The sequence below is a fragment of the Octopus bimaculoides genome, chromosome 14 (genome assembly GCF_046866305.1).
Source record: "Octopus bimaculoides isolate indiv1 chromosome 14, ASM4686630v1, whole genome shotgun sequence".
Classification (NCBI taxonomy): Eukaryota; Metazoa; Mollusca; class Cephalopoda; order Octopoda; family Octopodidae; genus Octopus; species Octopus bimaculoides.
The window spans coordinates 7,625,948-7,646,092 of record NC_142941.1 but is presented as its reverse complement, the minus strand read 5'-3'; the positions used below and the strand labels follow the sequence as shown (position 1 = coordinate 7,646,092).

General features: G+C 38.0%; 1 protein-coding gene across 1 annotated transcript in view; it reads right to left on the bottom strand.

Moving 5' to 3' along the window:
• LOC106875038 (spermine oxidase) overlaps positions 1–15,715 on the bottom strand; it is a 37,644-nt gene extending 21,929 nt beyond the window's left edge. The window contains exon 1 of the mRNA XM_014922994.3: positions 15,344–15,715. Within this exon, the coding sequence (XP_014778480.1) occupies positions 15,344–15,611 (268 nt within the window). The 5' untranslated portion in view covers positions 15,612–15,715. The remainder of the gene's footprint in view (positions 1–15,343) is intronic.
• Positions 15,716–20,145: the final 4,430 nt, after the last annotated feature.

The following is a 20,145-nucleotide window of genomic DNA, read 5'->3' as shown; positions in this document are numbered from 1 at the left end:
ACTGAGTAGAGTGTGATTATAAGGGTGGTTTGTGAGATGAGACAAATAAGAAATTGGGGATGCAAACAAGTGGAGGTTCCAAGTTGGATCTGGAAGTCAAATTTGTGGGCCTTTTAAAAGAGAGAAGTTGCAGGCTTGGAAAAGATTGGAGTAGTTATGGGTCTGATTCTAAAACGTGGAAATTGAGGGTGATGTAGAGTAGAAGGTGAGAGATATGGTCTCCAGGCTGATCGGAAGGTGATAGCCTCTTCACTTTTCCCTTGACTAAACCAAAAACAAAAAAAAAAATAATTCAAGATGTTTAAAAAGAAAGGGAAATAATTGATATGTCAGAGAATTTTCCTTCATATTTCAAAGTGAGACTGATTTAGTTATTCACCATCTTCAAATGAAGATCAGCTGTCTTAGTTTAATAGATAACCCGTTAGACTAAACACTTAGTATTTTTTTTCTGTGTCTTTACATTTTGAGTTCAAATCCCACCAAGGTCAACTTCACCTTTCATCTTTTTGGAATTGATAAAATAAAGCACCGGTCGAGCACTGGAGCCGATAGTGTCAACTTGCCAAAATCTCAAAATTGCTAACCTTCAACTAAAATAAAAAATACTAAATCAACTCTCTTCCTCCAATACATAGTAGCTCTTGCGCAAAAAGTTTTTAAAAGGAAAGTATATTGGAGAATGCATCCTAGATGCCCAGTGTATATACGAATCAAAAGCCAAAAAAAAAAAAAAAAAAAAAGAAAGAGTGCAAGTCTGTTCTAACAAAATTTTAGAGTAAAAAATAAAAAGAAAACAATGAAAACCACATAAAATGACAACAGATTGAAGAAAAGATTTTCTCATTATGTAGGTTACTAGGAAACAAACAACAACATAATAAAAACTATTTTTCTCTGATGTCAGAAATATAAGCTCCAGCGAAATACTTCTAATCTTTTGTATAAGAATATCTAAGGCTTTAAGACAAATCTGCCAGAGGCTAAGCAAATCCAGCGCATGGATTCATTCACGTTGTAGAAACTGTTGGTGCAAGCAATAAACCATACGCAAACGAAACAATTAGAGCTGATAGAGAATTTAAGCAATCAGTTGAGTAGGTACATGGCTCCGGTGAACAAGGAAACCAGGAATTGATTGGGTCATGACAACAGTTACCTTGTCTTGTTTCAGTCATTGGATAGTGGCCATGCTGGGGGCAGGAGGTGTATAGCCTTGACAGGTGTAGTTGAACCAACTGACCTCGGTTTTTTTTTTAAAACCTGGTCTACTTTGCTGAACTGCTAAATTACAGAAAAGCAAACAAATGCTGGCTCTCACGCGATGGGGTGGGTAGACAAACAAAGACGCATACATATATATATACAAAGGGTGGTGAGAAGTTCTTGGCTTTGGGTAAAAGTAAATAGAGGAGGATCAGTTAATTATGATTTTATTAAACACATTACCTGGAACAATATCTAAGGTATTTATTATTATTATTATTATTATTATGATAGGGTGTGATTTGGGAGAGATTTGGCTTATATTTGTAATAAGTTGAACAAATTACATAGAGGTTTTCTAGATGACTCGCCGTTATCAGTAGTTCCTGGCGCAAATATAAAAGACTGCTACAAATTAGACAATTTTCTAAGTAAATAATACAGAAGACCGAGTCAATTATAGCTGTGCAAATACAGTGAATAATGTGTTTTTTTTTGTTTGTTTTTTTTTCTTCCTTAAGACACGGCCAAGTGAAAACACAAAAAAAGGAAACGAATGTTTAGAAAAAGAAAAAAAAAAAACAGCTTATGTTTTTACACCATGTTACTCTTTCACTTATTTCCGTCACTGGACTGCGGCCATGCGGCATTTGTTCTACTGGCGTCTTTGTCCGAACTGCCAACTCACGGGGATGTAAACAAACCGATACCGGTAATTTTTCAGACCAACACCCGCACGATTACCTAACCCTAAAACCCTAATCTTAACTCCAACCCTGACCCTAAAGCCGTAACCCAAACACCCTAGTGAAAACCGTGCGGGTGTTAATCTGAAAAATTACCCCGATATCGGTTATCAAGTGAAGGATGGGGGAACACAAAGACACACGCTTACGACGGGCTTCTTTCAGTTTCCATCTACCAAATTCACAAAAGGGTTCGTCGGTCCGGGGGCGCTCCGCACAGTGAGACCAAACCCGAAACCACATGGCTGCAGTTGGTCCATTGACCAGTCCTAAAACAAGGCAAGGCACCGGAAAACACAGATTTTCCTATTTTAATACAGAAAATTGTTTCATTATAGTTTCATGTCCTGCTTCAAGATCGTTAATAGACAGAGCTAAACTCACACACGCAAAATAAATAAACAAAGCCTCAATATCCGCAAAAACTGGGTGAGGGGTGGTTTGGGGTTGAGCAACGCAAGATACGCGAAGAGATAGTAGAAAAGCAGCGTTAGTGTCGAATTTGTAGAACGGTGAAGAAGGACAGAAGGGGAAAGTAGGTAGAGGTGAACAGGAAGGAAGATAAGGAAATAATTTGCATAAAATGTAAAATTAACGAAAAAAAATAGAGGGCGATTAGTACGAGATCGTGGGAAGTATTTAAGAGGAAGCGAAGGTGAAAAAAAGAAAAAGACGACGACGACGACGACGACGACGAAGAAGAAGAAGACGAAGAAGAAAAAGAAGACGAAGAAGAAAAAGAAGACGAAGAAGAAAAAGAAGACGAAGAAGACGACAACGACGAAGAAAAAGGAAAAAGAAAAGGGTGGCAGCGACGACGACGGAGATGAGAAGACACGAAAAAGCCGTTATCCAGCAGAAACAACAACAAACAGCTGTGAACTGGAGCAGGTTTTTTTACACCGAATCTTCCCAGTCAGTGAAGAAGGTAGCAGACGATAAAAATAGGATACAAAAAGAAAAAACAAACAAAACGAAAACCACGATACAAAAGAGGGGTGGGGCACTGATTACTTCAGAACAAACCGGGGGCACAGTAGACTATTTTTGAAACTTATTTGTTATTTTATCATCGAAAATGGGCGAGAGGCCAAAACATAAATCCCTTTGCAAGATTAGAAGTTAGAAACCTGAATAAACTATCCCGGTTCTGTGAAGATAAGTCCCCCATCTTTTATCTTTATCATTGGACATCGGCCATGCTGGGGGCACCGGCTTGGGTGGGGAGGTAGTATCGGTCGCTTTTGCTGAATCGCTAATTTACGGGGACGTAAACAAACCAGCACAAAGACAGACAGACAGACACGCACACACACACACACACACACGACGGGCTTCTCTCAGTTTTCGCCGACGAAATTCACTCAAAGCTTGAGTCGATAGTTGAAGACACGGTAATTTTTCAGATTAACACCCGCACGATCTTCACTAGGGGGTTAGGGTTTCAGGGTTAGTTTTAGGGTTAGGGAATTCCGTCCCTAACCGTAAACCTAAACACTAACCCTAACACCCTAGTGAAGATCGTGCGGGTTTGAACTAGAAACCAAGTGGTTGCAAAGGGAGCTTCTTAATCACACAGTCACGCTTGTAAAACAATGCAGACTTCATTGGGGAAGCGTCTTTACTAATTTGCTTCTAAAATAGGTGCCGTGAAGCAGTCAAGTGTAATGCAGACCATAGATTTACGGGAAGACAGATGCCAAACATCAGTATTAGAGCGAGAGAAAGTGTGTGTATGTGTGTATGCACATTACCAATACAGAAGTTGTTGTTGGAACTCCGTCGCTTACAACGACGAGGGTTCCAGTTGATCAGATCAACGGAACAGCCTGCTCGTGAAATTAACGTGCAAGTGGCTGAGCACTCCACAGACACGTGTACCCTTAACGTAGTTCTCGGGGATATTCAGCGTGACACAGAGTGTGACAAGGCTTGACCCTTTTGAATTACAGGTACAACAGAAACAGGAAGTAAGAGTGAGAGAAAGTTGTGGTGAAAGAGTACAGCAGGGTTCGCCAGCATCCCCTGCCGGAGCCTCGTGGGGCTTTTGGTGTTTTCGCTCAATAAACACTCAACGCCCGGACTGGGAATCGAAATCGCGATTCTATGACCGCGAGTCCACTGCCCTAACCACTAGGCCATTGCGCCTCCACTACAGAAGTAAATGTTATTCAACGTGCAAAACGAGTGAATTTGTATAAACGGGAACGCGTCGGACTTCAATAGATATCTTCATTATATTTAGTGTGTCACCTGTTTAAGGCTCTGTTCTCAGAGACAAGTTCACTTTCAAACCACATGCTTCTGGTTTCAATCCCACTTGGGTACGGCACCTTAGGCAAGTATCTTCTACCAAAGTGTCGGACTGACTAATGCATTTTGAATGAAATGTGGTTAACGGAGACTTAGCAGAATTCCGTCATAGAAATGTGTGTGTCGGCAAGAAAAACCAATAAAGCGGTGCGTCGAATGTAAGTACCATGCAATATATAATTCCGCCTGAAAAGTGCAGACTCTGCTCTGTCACCCTCTCCACCATCAGAAATGTAGTGAGTCAATGAAAAGTTCGTTTTTGGAAGCCTATAAACTAACGACGCTATAGTTCACAAAATGCATGATATGAATTCTATTTAAGGAAAAAAAATCCCGCCAGACGCGACAAAGCATTTCTTCACACACGCAGCCCCATGAACGGCATGAAGAAACCAAATGCCAGTAAGATACTCCTGTCTTTACACATCGTCCCACAAAGACTGGCCTTGTGCCAATGCTATTTAACGTACGTATGCCTGTACTTACATGTAAACGACTAGTAATCTGATATACAAGAACGGTTGACGTAAAATAAACAAGCCAAGCAAGCAGAGAGCGTCTGGCCCAACAGAGAGACGCTTTACTAGCTTCTTGAATACTGGTTGGATAAACGGCAGTGTTAAGCGATAAAGACACACACACACACACACGGGTGGAGTAATTGGCAGAGTGGTTAGAGCGTGGGATAGATTGCTTTGCGAGTAATCGACCTGACTTTCTATGCTCCGAGTTCAAATTCTACCGGAGTCAATTTTGCCTTTCATTTCAAATCGCTAAAGTATGCTTGCTATGCTTGTTAATATTACAGACAGAAAATGGATAAAGAATATATGTATGCGTGTATATATCATAAAAACAATATGTCTATATGCATATGCATGCGTGTATGTACATGTGTTTAACAACCATGTACAATAACGTAAAATGTTTCAAACCCTACAACAAACAAGTTGGTCACAGGGGCAACATTTGGGATTTGCTGATGGACACTTGTGATACCTACGTGTGTGAGATTTTGGACTCTCTTGGACAGAAATGGTCTTTAACTATGGAAGAACATTGTAGCAAGACTTCAATAATATCGTAAGCAATAAACTTTTACGTAATGGATCTGAAACGTAGAGCAATACACAAAATTATCGATGACTATCGCTGAGATTTTGTAGGAATACATTACCTTCGAAACGAAGTCTTCACAAAGAAACAACAGAAAAAAAAAAAATGGTGCTACTTTAGAGTGCAGCCTACCACAGTATCCGAAGTCTACACTATTAAATGACCTGATCAGGGTCAGGTTTAGGGTAAAGGTGAGACTGTACGATAAAGTGGCTCCAAAATATTTACTGCAAAAGACTAAAGAAAAAGCACTGGAGCGAAACAGTTTCACTGAAGTCAAATCTTTCAATAGAGAATTGTTACCCCAACAAAGATTTATCAGACGAGAGGATATTAAGAGACAAACCCTTCCATTGTGAATTCATGTTGGAAATCTTTTGTTTCTGGCATTATTTTGATAAAGCATGAAAGATTACAAGACTATAGAAATAAAGAAATTTTAACCCACATTTTTTTTTCGCTTCTGGTGACGTATAGCAAAAGTGCGCGTAGGCGCACTTATACAAACAGACGTTTCTTTCACTAAAAACAATAGCAATAAATTTATCAGTTCTCCATTTCTAGACACACACGCCTCCTTTTTGTCAGTTTCATCAATCATTTGACTGCGGCCATGCCGAGGCACTTTATATAGTTTAGTCGAACGAATTATTTAAAGTCTGATATTTATTCTATCAATCACTTTAGCGGAACCGCTGTATTACAAGAACGTAAACAAATAACCACCGGTTGCAGTCTACCAGATCCGCTCGCAAGGATCTGGTCGGTCTAGGGCTATACATAGTGAAATACACTTGCCCACGGTGCCACTCAGTGGGATCGAACCCAAAGCCAGCAAACTTCTTAGCACGCAGCAAACGGTGAAACACAATAAGAATTAAGTTTAGAAGCATTTCCTGTGTAAGAAGTAACATTAAAATTAAGATCTTTTAACACATTGGCAGATTTGTGAGCAAATTCGAAGAAAACATTCCAAAAATGTATTAGATTAGACACGTTTTTTTAATATTCTTTTAGTGGTTCCAGTCGTTGGAACCACGACCATGTTGCAGCACAGCCTTTCTGAGTTTTAATCAATCATTTGGAGCCTAGTACATATTTCAGTGTGGTAACTATTTTATCGATATCTATTTATCGAACTGCTTTCTTTTTAGTACGGGAAAACGGTAGGGCACAACATAAAAACATAGGTTATTCGACCGGTATAAATATAAACTCGAGTCTTACACATGCACCACACGAGTCTTCCGTACAGTTTCTGTTGACCAAATGCTATTCCCGAAGTATTGGTGAATCTGAGGACCCAAAGTTTCGCGCAGTTGGGGATCGAAACACGAAACACAAAGTGAAATCCTTAGTACAACCATTTTGTGTGTGTGTTTTGCAGGAATGGCTACATGGTAAAGAAGCTCGCTTTGTAACCACGCGATTTCGGGTTCAGTCCCACTGAGCAACACTTTGGGCCAGTGTTTTTCTATTATAGCCCCGGGTCGACCAGTGGTTTGTGAGTGAATCTAGTAGACGGAAACTGTGTGGAAGCCCGTCGTTTATATACAAAAAGGCGTGTGTGTTTGTGTGCACGCGCGCTTGACAACCGTTGGTTTGTTTACCTCCCCGTAACGTAGCGGTTCGGCAAAAGCAATGATAGTAGCAGACTCAAAAATATATACTGGGGATCGATTTGTTCGACAAAAGGCGTCCAAAGCGGAGCTCCAGAATGATCATAGTCCAATGACTAAAGCAAGATAAAAAAATATATACAGATACATACACACATGCATCCCCCACTACAGATATGTATAGCAGAACAACAGAGCAGAAGACATTGTAAAATAAGATTAAAGGAAATATAAAGAAAAGAATCTTTCCACGTTTATGTATGTATGTATGTAGATATATGTACTGGCGTCGACAAGAGACCATTCAATGACTTCAAAAGAATATACACACACATGTATGTATATATGTATGTACGTATGCATGGAGGTATGTATGTATGTATTATAGAAGGAGAGAAGAGTGGGGGGGGTATAATAACTGTCAATTAGGTGATGTGAATTAAAAAAAAGAGATGAAAGGTTGTGGAGGGGAGGGAAAGTGGGAGGGGTGGGAGAAGACAATGAATAAAAACTTACGTCATTAGACGAAGAACGTCAACAAGTGGGAGACAGAGAAAACAACTAAATGGCGGACAAGCGACAAGAGCATCCTTCGCAACAGATACATCACAGTTTATTCATGTCATTGTGTATATATATATGTATATATATATATATTGGCCTCAACTCATACTAAATAAGACCAACCAAACACATCTTGCATGTTTAAAGACACAGCTTTATATATTTTTAGGTTGCTTTTTTTCTTTTTTTTACCAGTTACCTCTATTTTTACTGTATGAAAATGATAGCTTCTAAACTAAACTACATTACTCGGTTTTTAAATCACACAAAAAAGAAGTTTGTTTATGAATATAGGAAAGAAGAAAAAAATACAAACAGCAGTTTAGATTATGTACGAATGAGTACATCGATCTCAGACAAAGGGATTAATTACAAACAGACACCGGTGAGACAGGTGCATTATCAATAACAATATACTTATGTATATATATATATATATATACATATTGTATATATGCATACACAAACACATCTAGGTTGGACACTAGCAACGAAGCAAGCCAACGTGGGAGCCTTGAAGTAGTTGCTCGACCTACAAGAAGAAGAAGCCACATGTCCTTCAAATCGCACAGTACCGTCTTAAGAAAATAATCTTTTCTATTATAGGCACAAGGCCAGAAATTTTAGGGGAAAGCCTAGTCGATTTATACTGCCATCCCCAGTACGTAACTGGTACTTATTTTATCGAACTCGAAAGGATGAAAGGAAAAGTCGACCTCGGTGGAATAATAATAATAATAATGTGGTGGTGGGGCGATCACACTGAGTGGTCTAGTGTGTCCTAGTGACACTGTTTCTGAGAAACGAACATGATGGTCACGGTAGGAGGTAGTCATGCCTAATCAGTCGAGGGCTGAACCAACAAAGACACAACCCAGCCTCTATGTTGTCGTTCGAACTGCTAGACACAGCAGCCAAATCACCGAATCACATAAGAACACTACAGGCATTTATGTTTAGACAATCACGGATGGAACGTCTGTTGGTCGGTAAGTTTACTCGACCAGTGCTACCTGCAACTAAATAAATATAGTTTTACACCTTATCTAGTTATTTATATAAGTGACTGAAGGAACGAGAGTTTCGTACAAGGTACTTTAAACGGTAAATCACAAACTATCGCTTTATAACCGAATTACTGATTCCATTAAATTTGTATCACCAAACCTCTGCGTGTGTGTGTAGACAGACACATGAGGCGCATTAGATAAACAAATTGCTGAACAGACTTCTATTTTTCTGAATGTTATGAGGAAATAAGAGAGGGTGGGGGGCACTTTTGCTTGCAAAGACTACCACACACACTAAATAGATGGCAAGACCGATATATATATATATGTCACCATTTGATCCCAGGTCATATCTGATAGCTTAAAATCAATATCCACACATGTGTGCACCTTTAAGTTATATGGCACACACACCAACAAACAATAATTTTAAAACACTTTCGAACACAACACAAACACACACACACACACACACACACACAGGTGTAACAGGCACGTAATGCATCAAGAACAGACTATGATGTCAATAAAAATTGGGAGGGCTGCCGACCGCTCCTGCCTGTTCAATAAACGGTGATTCATTCATGATGCAGAACAACTCTCTGCAACAGTTAATCATAATCTTCGTTATTATTATGCACATATTGAGTCAGATAATTAAAAATAACAACAATACAGTTTCTCATTATTCTAGCTTCTCCTTGCTAGACAACCACCGTCAACACACACACACACCTTCATATATATATATATGTATGTATAATTTAAAGACACGAAAACGCTTCATTAACGCATTTCATTTGTTGCAACACATTAAATATTCTGGCATTAGTTTCAAATCTATTCCCGAGACAGACGTAATATATACACACATACACATAACGAGAGAAAAAAGAAAAAACTTGGTCGACAGGGCGGAAACCAAAAAATAATAGACCCCTGCTTTTCTTCTCTCTCACTTTCTCCGTTTCCCCTTCACCATACGATGGTGCCCGCCCAATCGACCCAGTTTATAAATTAAGAATTGTGTCGCTCCACATAGAAAAAAAATAATAATAAAAACAGAGTAAGGAAAAAATAGAGCAATATAAGCCACTATTGCATTTTTAACACCCGCAAAACTTTCCACTGACGAAATCCTTATAATAATAATAAATTTCGACGGAGTTTTGGAATAGTTTCCACTTATCTCACGAGGAAAGGAAAAGGTATGGAGTTAGGAAGGAAAAAAATTGAAATTTTTAGGAAAAACAAACATGAAAGGAGAAACCCAACTAATTCCTTACCTTTTTCATTCCCCATGAGATAAATTTTATAAGTTTTTGTTGTGTATTTATAATGTTATGTAGATAGATTAAATTGGGTTTTCCCTCCATTCAACCTCATTTTTTAAAATCAACAATAACTATTTTCATTAAATGGCTTTATTTACTATACAGGAATCGATTCCAAGAAACTGGTCCCTAGTAGGGGTACGACTGTAACTGAACAAAGTCATACTCACTAGTATTTGGGTACTTATATGCATAGAAGAAATATATACGCATATATCAGCGAGCATCTGTGCACATTATATGGTCATCTCTCTCAAAACAATGGAAAAAAAAAAGTTCACATATACTGGTCATAAGATTTGTCTGTGACTGTGTTAGTTTGTAGCCCTCGAAATGGGACAGTGGAAAAGACAATGTCCAGTCTCAACAGTTTTGGACTATATTATATATATATATATATATATATATACCACTAGAACATTAGACACTTAGTATTAAAGTGCTTTTTTCCTAAGAGACAATCATAACCGCCACATTTAACATACTTTACATATACATAGATATATAACTCAACTTCCGTCCCTCAAACAATTCAGCTATAATATACACACACACGCACTCTTTAAAAGAAGATTGTTCCCTCACTTTCAATATCGAAGAAAGAACAAAGATATTCTTTCTGATAAGGAAATTAAACGAAGAACTACAGCTTAAGAACTTTTACACGCGCGCGCACGTATATACACACACACACTCACATATATATATCATATATGCGAGAGATTTTGTGTTTATATGTATGCACACACACAGTTAACAGAAACAAATCAAAGAAAAAATGTAATCTACAGGTAAATTTTATCACCTGATTGAACAGCTGTCAATGGAGAGCCAGTCGACATTTAGCCAAAATTAATGGCTGTATGTACGCGTGTATCATTATTAATTAATATACATATATATATATATGTGTCCGGCTGCTATTTCTTTTCGTTCTTGGAATCACCAAACTCGCACGTACTTCTTTGCCCCTCCTGTCCGTGCTTCACAGCGTTCAAGACATACACACTTCACGTCTGGCTGTACAGCCTTTTTGTTTGTTTATTTCACCGTTTTGTTTTCCTGTCTTGTTTTCCGTCCGCCACTACCCTCCACGAAAACAATTTAATTTGTGTTCGTGGGAAGAACCATTTTAACGATGCGTACTGCCTTAATTCTTCGAAACGCCGGAGTTTTAATGGTGGCAGCTGATGAAGGGGATGTTTCTATGTGGCCTGCTTGTTTGTTGCACCTTGTTCACCATTTTGTCCTTGTTCTTTTGCCACGTCATGTACCCAGTTATGTATCTATATGTACATGTAGATGAACGTATATACATACATGTACATATATATGCATATACTCATATATTGTTTATAAATATATATATATATATATATATATATATATATACAAGAGAGAGAGAGAGAGAAACATAGATATAAACAATACTAACAACTGAACCAACCACTAGAGGCAATTAGGTTATCAACGGGAATATTCCAGGGTGACAACATGTCTATGGTTCGACCTAAATGTCAAATCCTCGTTAGTAAGTCCTATTGGGAAAAACAAAAAAAACCCAGGGCTACAAAGATAACCAGGAGCTCTGTTCAGGTATTCGAAAGACAGAGCTGGTGCCAACGGTAACTATTCATACGATAGTAAATCAATCTGGGAAATATTGTTGACCAGACGAGGAAATGCATTTATCAACAGCTTATCTATCTGTCATTTCCAGTGGTGAATGAATGGATGCTACAAGTACCTGGGAATTTAATAAAGAATGTTGCTTGCATACGTCGGTGCTGTGAGTAAAGAGTGACAAAGAACAGCCTCTCCTGGACCTGTCTGTCATAGCTACATCACATCCCACCTTGGATATTTCATCGCTAATCAGGAACACCAAATTACTACTAAATAAATATCTGATCAACAAGAGGTAAGAATACCTCCAAACCCCTATATTGTCATAGAAAATATCGACTTTGCCACACTATTTATTATGCAAGATATATCATCTACATATCTTCCCATGAAACATGACATTGCTAAAGCTATCTATTTATAATTCTATCTGGAGGAAGGATTGTTCTGCCGGTCATTCGAAAGAAACAGAACAAAACAAAAATCATAGTGAAGAGGTCAGCTGCCCAGCTAATATGTCTGTCTCGTCGAAAATTATGGGGGGAAAACAAAGCGAGAATGTCTATGGCGAACATGGTGCATGATGATAGCATTTGCTTATAAAAATATCTGAAATGCTAGGGTTTTCCAGTGACAAAAACCAAACTAGTTCCAATCCTCTAAACCTAATTGATTTGTAACACAAAGATCCTCTCTGAGTTACGTGGAATTAACGTATGCATATAATAGCATAGACTCTCTCAAACACACGCAAAAAATAAACTGCATACACATGTAAACACACATACATCCATTATATGAGTATATCCACACATATACGCCCACATAAACGTACACCCAGATATTCACAAAACTCTGGGACTGCTGTCGAAAAAAGAAAAAAAAAGTAAGGGTAGTCACAAGACTACCCCCACTTTTTTTCACCAACATAGTGACCACTGTGTCACTATGTTGGTGACCAGCTTGAATTCTATGCAGAGGAACTTAAGATTTAAAAAGACACGCATGTTTTCTTTTAAATGTCATTATTAACTTGAGCCTGAATAAAACGAGGCAAGTGTCAAAACGGGGAACTGAACTGTGACAGTCCTTTTATAGTAAAAATATAAAACAAATCGCCGTGAGCATTATTTGTTTAAATGGCGAATAAACAAAATTTCAAAATAATTTTAATGTTTCATGAAACACTACACAGCTCTTTGAGCTAAAATTCTATACTCCGAGAAATGGAATGTGTGTATGTGTATGCTATGTGCACAGACTGACAAAAGTTGAATTCAGTCAACCATATTCTGCATGGGAATCCGTTTAAATACATATCTTTTATAACCTTAAATACACATACATAGAAAGACAGACACAGGGGATGGAGTCCAACAAAGAAGCAACATCCATCACCAGTTATCTCTCAATTTGAACTGAAGGAATTCGGGGATAGCAAATTACTGGATTGTTGTTGTTGTTGTTGTTCAGTCACACAGGTTAATCCTGATCGAGCAAGACTAATGATTAAAAATATTCCAACCAAGACCACCACGTCCTTTTAAGAGCATGTAGAAATGACTATTCTCTCAAAACCTTGGGCTGTGACAAGGAGCATTTGGCTGATATTTCTAGTCAGTCGAACAACCACGGAAGTGTTTCGTAAATGTGATTGTTATAGAACAGGCTCGGGTGGGTAAAAAAAAAACAGAGAACGAGGTGGGACAAAGTTTCGATGTGTTCCCGAATGTACCATTCTGCTGTTTACAGTCCAAGGTCAACGCTGAACGAGAAAATCTTTGCTCAAAGGCGTTCCAAACGTGACCAGCCTTTTTAGGGGGTGCTATCCAGTGTAGCTTTTAAAGTATAATTTTAGGGAAATTTCACTTATTACTAGCAGGTCGAACAATAGTGTAGAGAGCAATGGTTCTCAACCATTTTTTCTTTACCAATGGACCTCTTTGATTACTACTCTATTCTGGTGGACCCCCCCCCCCCTAACCATCGCCATTCAATATTTAAAGAGTAGCTTTACAGATACTTTCAAAAATTCTATTTTGTTTATCACGCACTCACTTGTGGTAAGGTTGTAGCTTCTTGGAACAAACACATCTAAATCAACATTTTTTTCACGGACCTTTAATACACTACTGTATGGGTCCACAATTTTTCCTTGCGTGAGCCCCACCTCTCAAAACAAAAAAAAACAAAAATCTTATATAGACCCCGGCTGCGATCTATGTAGGCACGTACCTGCAGGTGTATATAAGAGAACTCGGGCGTTTTGTTTACATTTACTAATATTAACGTATTGTATATATTCGGCCCCTACAGAAAAGGGCATATTGTTTTCTAGGGATGACCAGCTGTCATTATATATCTAAAATTATATTAGTCAGTGCGTCCATTTTTTTGCTGTTTTTAGACGGTATTTGTAAATTAAGAGAATCTCATTATTTCTAGCGGAATGGATGCACACGTAGCGAATCCCTTTTTATATGAAGACGTTTCGCATAAAGATGCGAGTGATAAGATATTTTGCCCGTGTTACTCTTACCTTCGCAATATCTTATTCTAGAAGGGGGGGGGCCAAGGGTAACGCTTTATTCCTAATTAACACACACCTATATACGTGCGTGTATAGATGTGTATGCATGTTTGTATGCGTATGTATGTATGTATGTATATGCGTGTGTGTATGTATGTATGTTTGTGTATACATGTATACGTTTGTGTGTATGTATGTATATGTTTGTGTGTATGTATGTGTGTGTGTATGTATGTTTGTGTGTATGTATGTTTGTGTGTATGTATGTGTGTGTGTATGTATGTATGTGTATATGCGAGTGCGTGTATGCGTGCGCGTGTGTATATGTATGTGTGCATGTATGCGTGCATGTGTGTATATATGTATATGTGTAAATATATGTGCGTGTGTGTTCCCAAAGCTACAATTGTTGGAGAAATGAAAGTGTGAAACAAAAACAAAAGATTATTTTTTTTTTTTTCCACATCAACCTCTCTCCAACATGCAACTGCTGTCGCTTTCTCCTTCACTTGTCACATACAATTTTAGAATCCTCAAAATAAACTCAGAGTAACAACAATGCAAAAATCTAAAATTTTAAACTGTTAATTATGCTATATATATTAAGTTACTTTTTTCGTCGTGTGTGTGAATAAGAGTGGGGTAGATTTTCGTTTAAAGATGTATATATCTTTTACCCCCCCCCCCACACACACACACAGATGTTGAATATCACAGACCTGTTACTGAGCAGAAAGGGCCAGGGAGAAGAAGTCTGTCTAAAAGGGAAGACACCTACTACGATACGGTTGAAAGCTTCCAAGTCTGGGAGCTCGTTTTCGGCTGTTTGTATACACACACATATACAAAAAAAAATGAGGGTTCTATATATATATATATATATATATATATATATATATATATATATATATATATATCTAAGGAGTTGGAGAAAATATCCAGGGATACACACTCTCACACACACACTATATGTAATAGTTTAAACAATAAACGTGTTGGTTAGACTCGGGTTAGCCCTTATTAAACAGGCTTATAACGAAAGGCATTCTCAGTCGTAACCATCACATTTTCTAAGGGTCATGTATGACTGCATTATCTAGTGAGAACCGTTCCTCGTTCAAGACAATAATTTGAGGGAGAGTTGGATGCTATTTCTAACAGCTGAAGCGACAATGTAGCAAGGTTTCCTCATTAAGTGTTCGGAACGTAAGGTAAGCGAACCTGTTAAAGAGAAAGAAGGGCCGGGGAAGATGTAAAAAAAAAAAAGGCACTAGCTTACCAGAGATGGTCCATATTCGACCGCCGGTTCGGTTAGAAGCTTCCAAGATTGTAATATCGGTAAATCCGTTCTTAATGAGGTATTCAGCGGCAGAAATTCCTGCAATGCCGGCTCCGATGATGACAATTTTCGGTTGTACGCCGTTCTTTATCGTCAATGAAGCTGTTTTTGTTAAATCTGTTGCCGGACTGGATGTAGTGGTTGGTAATTTTGCGGCCGACATCGCGTCTTTGCTCGCCGCCCCGCTGTTCGTCAAGACCTCAGCCATGTTTGGTTTAGTTGTTGTGCCGCTTGGCGGCCGTTCAGTAGTAACTGCTGTTTGGAGCTTGACAAGGAATTACATAAAGGAAAAGAACGAGAGAAGGGGAGGACGAGTGTATGGTGATTGTAAAGAGAGGGGGTGAGTTGATAGGAAATAGTGAGAGACAATGAATAAATGAGGGAGGAAGAGGTAGAGTGAGTGCGTGTGGGAGAATTAGGGAGTGAGTGAGAGAATTAGGGAGTGAGAGGCAGAGTGAGTGAAGTAAGAGGCAAAGTAAAAGAGTGAAAGGCAGAGTGAGTGAGACACAGAGAACGAGACAAAGTGAATGAGAACAGTGAGCGAGAGAGTGAGTGAGACAAAGAGAACAAGAGACAAAGTGAGTAAGAGAGGGAGAGACAGAATGAGTGAGAGACAAGGTGAGTAAAAAAGTGAGAGAGTAAAAAACAGAAGCTGAGTGAGTGAGTGAAAACGTCAGCGACTGTGTGATTGAAAGTGTCAGAGACAGAGTGCGAGTGGAGAGTAATAGGTAGAGTAAATGTAACAGAGAAGAAAGAGAGAGTGAAAAGAGATGTAGGCAGAGTATAAGTAATAAAGAAGAGGGAAGGATTAAAAAGAAGTGCGGGCAGAGACGGAGGCAACGTAGAAGATATAACTAAGAGGAAAGGATTAAGGAAGGGAAAGATAAATAAATAAATAAAGAGAGAGAGAGAGAGAGAGACAAAGAGATGTAGGCAAAGTAGAAATAATATTGAAGATGGAGGGATTAAAACACGAGTAGATAGAGAGAGAGAGATGCAGGCAGAGTAGAAACAAAGAGGAGAGGGAAGGATTGAAAGAAAGGAAGAGAAATAGAGAGAGAGGGGGATGCAATCAACTAGAAGTAAATAGAGGGGAAGCGATTAGAATGAAAAGACGATAGGTCAGTAAGTGGGAGGTTGATAAACTTATATTAGAGTTATCTCCCCATCAAATTGAAATGAGTTTGCATAGTTAAATGTTTATGCTGCTTGGTAGTTGGGAGCCGTAGTGATAAAGGAATTATTTAGAAACAGCGAAAATCAGAGGGAAGGTGTGTATATGTATGTAGATATGTGTGTATGTATGGAAAAATGAAGGAGTGTTGCTTTTTGTGTGGAAGGAGGTGCTTGAGTTGATGTGTAGGCCTGGTCAGCCATCAGAGAACTCACAGGAATCGACCCATGGTAAAATTGTGATATGGCTATTGTTCACAACAGAACATGTGCAACTTGTGGTAAGGTGTGTCGCTCATTTGGGGGGATTGCAAAGGCATGTCAAAGGAGCTCATATTGTGGCACCTGTTCCTTCTACCAGCCAGCATAGTCGTGCATTATGCAACAGAATGTGCAAATCTTTGCCTGGGGTCAAGAGTCATACAAGGGCCTCACATTGTATCAACAATGACTCATTTTTGTGATTCTTTCTAGCAATGGCCTTGCTCCTATACGAGAAAGCAGCTAAGATGTATGTATGTATGTATGTATGTATGTATATATGTATATATGTATGTATGTCTGCACGTATGTATGTATGTATCTATCTATATGTCTGTCTATACAGAGAGGGACATGTTTGGTGCAAACAGGAAAAACAGAACTGAAAATAATGAGTATGTGTATATTTTTGTTAATGTTTAGCAGAATTAACAGAATGACTCAAAATCTGAGGGTTTCGTATGTTGGCATTTAACTCAGGCGTAGCTGTGTGGTAAGAAGCTTGCTTTCCAACCACATGGTTCCAGGTTCAGTCCTACTGTGTGGCACCTTGGCCCAGTGTCTTCTACTATAGCTTTGGGCCGACCAAAGCCTTGTGAGTGGATTTGGTAGACGGAAAGTGAAAGAAACCCGTTGTATATATGTAAATGAAAAAAATGTATAAACAAACGACGTAACATATACTGAATTTAAAAACGAACGAGACAAGCAGAAAGTCTATAAATCTTCACCAGTTAATGAGTGCTTCCCAACTGGCGGTGCCTACAAAAAAAAAAAAAGGTTTTCTTGCATAGAATTAGGGACAGGAGCAAACAAAATGAAACAAAGCAAGCAGAACGACAGAGTGTGATTTAGGATAGTGGACGAGGACAAAAAATCGAACAAAATACGGCCTTGGGGTCAAGGAGAGGAGAATAGTGGGTGATACTTCGAAAATGTTTTGAAGGATGGAGTACGGAGAAACAGAATTTGCGACTGGTCAGCGAAGGGACCAGTCTAAGAAAGGGGGGGGAAAGAGGAGCTGGCTGCTGGTCGCGTGACAGTAGCAGGCAGAGGAGAAAGGCAGCAGGGAGAGGGAGCGACTGAGAAAAGAAGGAGGAAAGGGGGATGGCTAGGAGTGCAAGAGAGAGAGAGAGAGAGAGAGAAAGGGAGTAAGTAGAAAGGGTAGAAGAGAAGTGACAGAGTGAAAGTAAAAGGGGAATGAATGAAGGAGACAGAATTTGGAGACTGGTCAGCTGAGGGACCATTCTAAGAAAGGAAGAAAAAGAGGCACTGGCCTCTGGTCTCATGACAGCAGCAGGCAGAGGAGAAAGATATATACATATATATAATATAAATAATATATATATATATATATATATATATATATATATATATATATATATAGTATAAATAATATATATATATATATGTATATTTTAGTTGAGAAAATTGACCCCAGATACAAAGACACATACACATAAATATATATATACATACACATATATACATACATACATACATACATACATAAATACATATATATATATATATATATATATATATATATATATATATATATATATATATATATATATATATATATATATATATATATATATATATATATTTATATATGTATAAACATACGTTATTCATATATCTATATTATATATATATATATATATATATAGATAGATAGATAGATGGATATACATATATATACAATAAGCTTCTTTTCAGTTTCCATCTACCAAACCTACTTACAAGGCTTTGGTCAGTCAGAAGCTATAGTAGAAGACACTTGTCCAAGGTGCCACACAGTGGGACTGAACCTGGAACCATGTGTTTGGGAAGCAAGCTTCTTATCACACAGCCATATACATACACATGACAGGTTCCTTTCAGCTTTTGTCGTCCAAATCCACTGTAGTAGAAGGCATTCATTCGCCTAAATTACCACGCAGTGGGACTGAACCTGGGACCATGTGGTTAGGAAGGAAATTTCATATGGGACTCTGACAGAAGGATCCAGTTGTCCAGTCTAATGAAATAATAATCTAGTCATTGAGTTAGTGCGTAAGTGGCTGAGTATCCCGCAGACATGAGTACTTTTAAGGCAACCCTCATGCAGAAAGTGTGATACAGTGTGGGACAAAGTTGTAACTTTGTATCATAGATGCAAGCTATGCAACAGGCTTCCGTACAGTTTCCAACTGACCCAAATTCACTCGGAACACACACACACACACACAATGCTTTCTTACAGTATGTCCATGTTGGATAAGATAAGCAGGTTGGTATGTATGTATGTATGTATGTATGTATGTATGTATGTATGTATGTATGTATGTAATGTGCGTGTGTATAAATATGTATATACACACACATACACATACACATGTGTGTGTGTGTGTGTATCTATAGGTATATAGTATCATATGTGTGTATTGTATGTATGTATTTATCTATTTTACTAACTCTCTCTCTCTCTTTCTTTCTTTCTCTCTCCCAACATACACACATATATATGTGTGTGTGTGTAATATATATATATATATATATATATATATATATATATATGTGTGTGTGTGTGTGTGTGTGTGTGTGTGTAATATGTATATATATATATATATATATATATATATGTAATATATATATATATGTATATATATATATATATAGTTCAAAGAAACAATAACAAAAAAACAAAAAAACAACAAAGTGAGGACGTGATATGGATAGTATTATTGGACGCTCAGGAAAGGAAAATATATATATATATATATATATATATATATATATATATGTAGGGAGAGTGAAAGACGGTGGGGAGTAATAGAGAAAATGTGTCAGACACAGACTTAAATAGGCTGGAAAATAAAATTGAAAGGGGAGGAGGAAGAGCAACAAAGAGAGATAGGGAGAAAATAAGAAAGAAAGAAAGAAAGAAAGAAAGAAAGGAAGAAAGAAATAAAGGAAGAAAGAAATAAAGAAGGAAGAGGATTAAATGTTGTTGGAAAGAATTTTAGTGGAATAGGAGAGGAAAGAAAAGGAAGTAAAAGAAGGCTCCGAGTGAACAGAGATAGGTGTTTGACACCTATTATTGAAATAGAAGTCAATAATGCTTAAAGGGTAAATGTAGAGGAGAATAGGAAGGAGAGAGAGAAAAGGGAGGAAGAAAGGGGAATGGAAAGGAACATGATGTTAGATAGACAAGCAGACAGGCATACAGACAGACAGACAGACAGACAGATAGATAAGTTGATAGACAGACAGACAGACAAACAGATAGATAGATAGATAGATGGTTAGATAGATAGATAGAT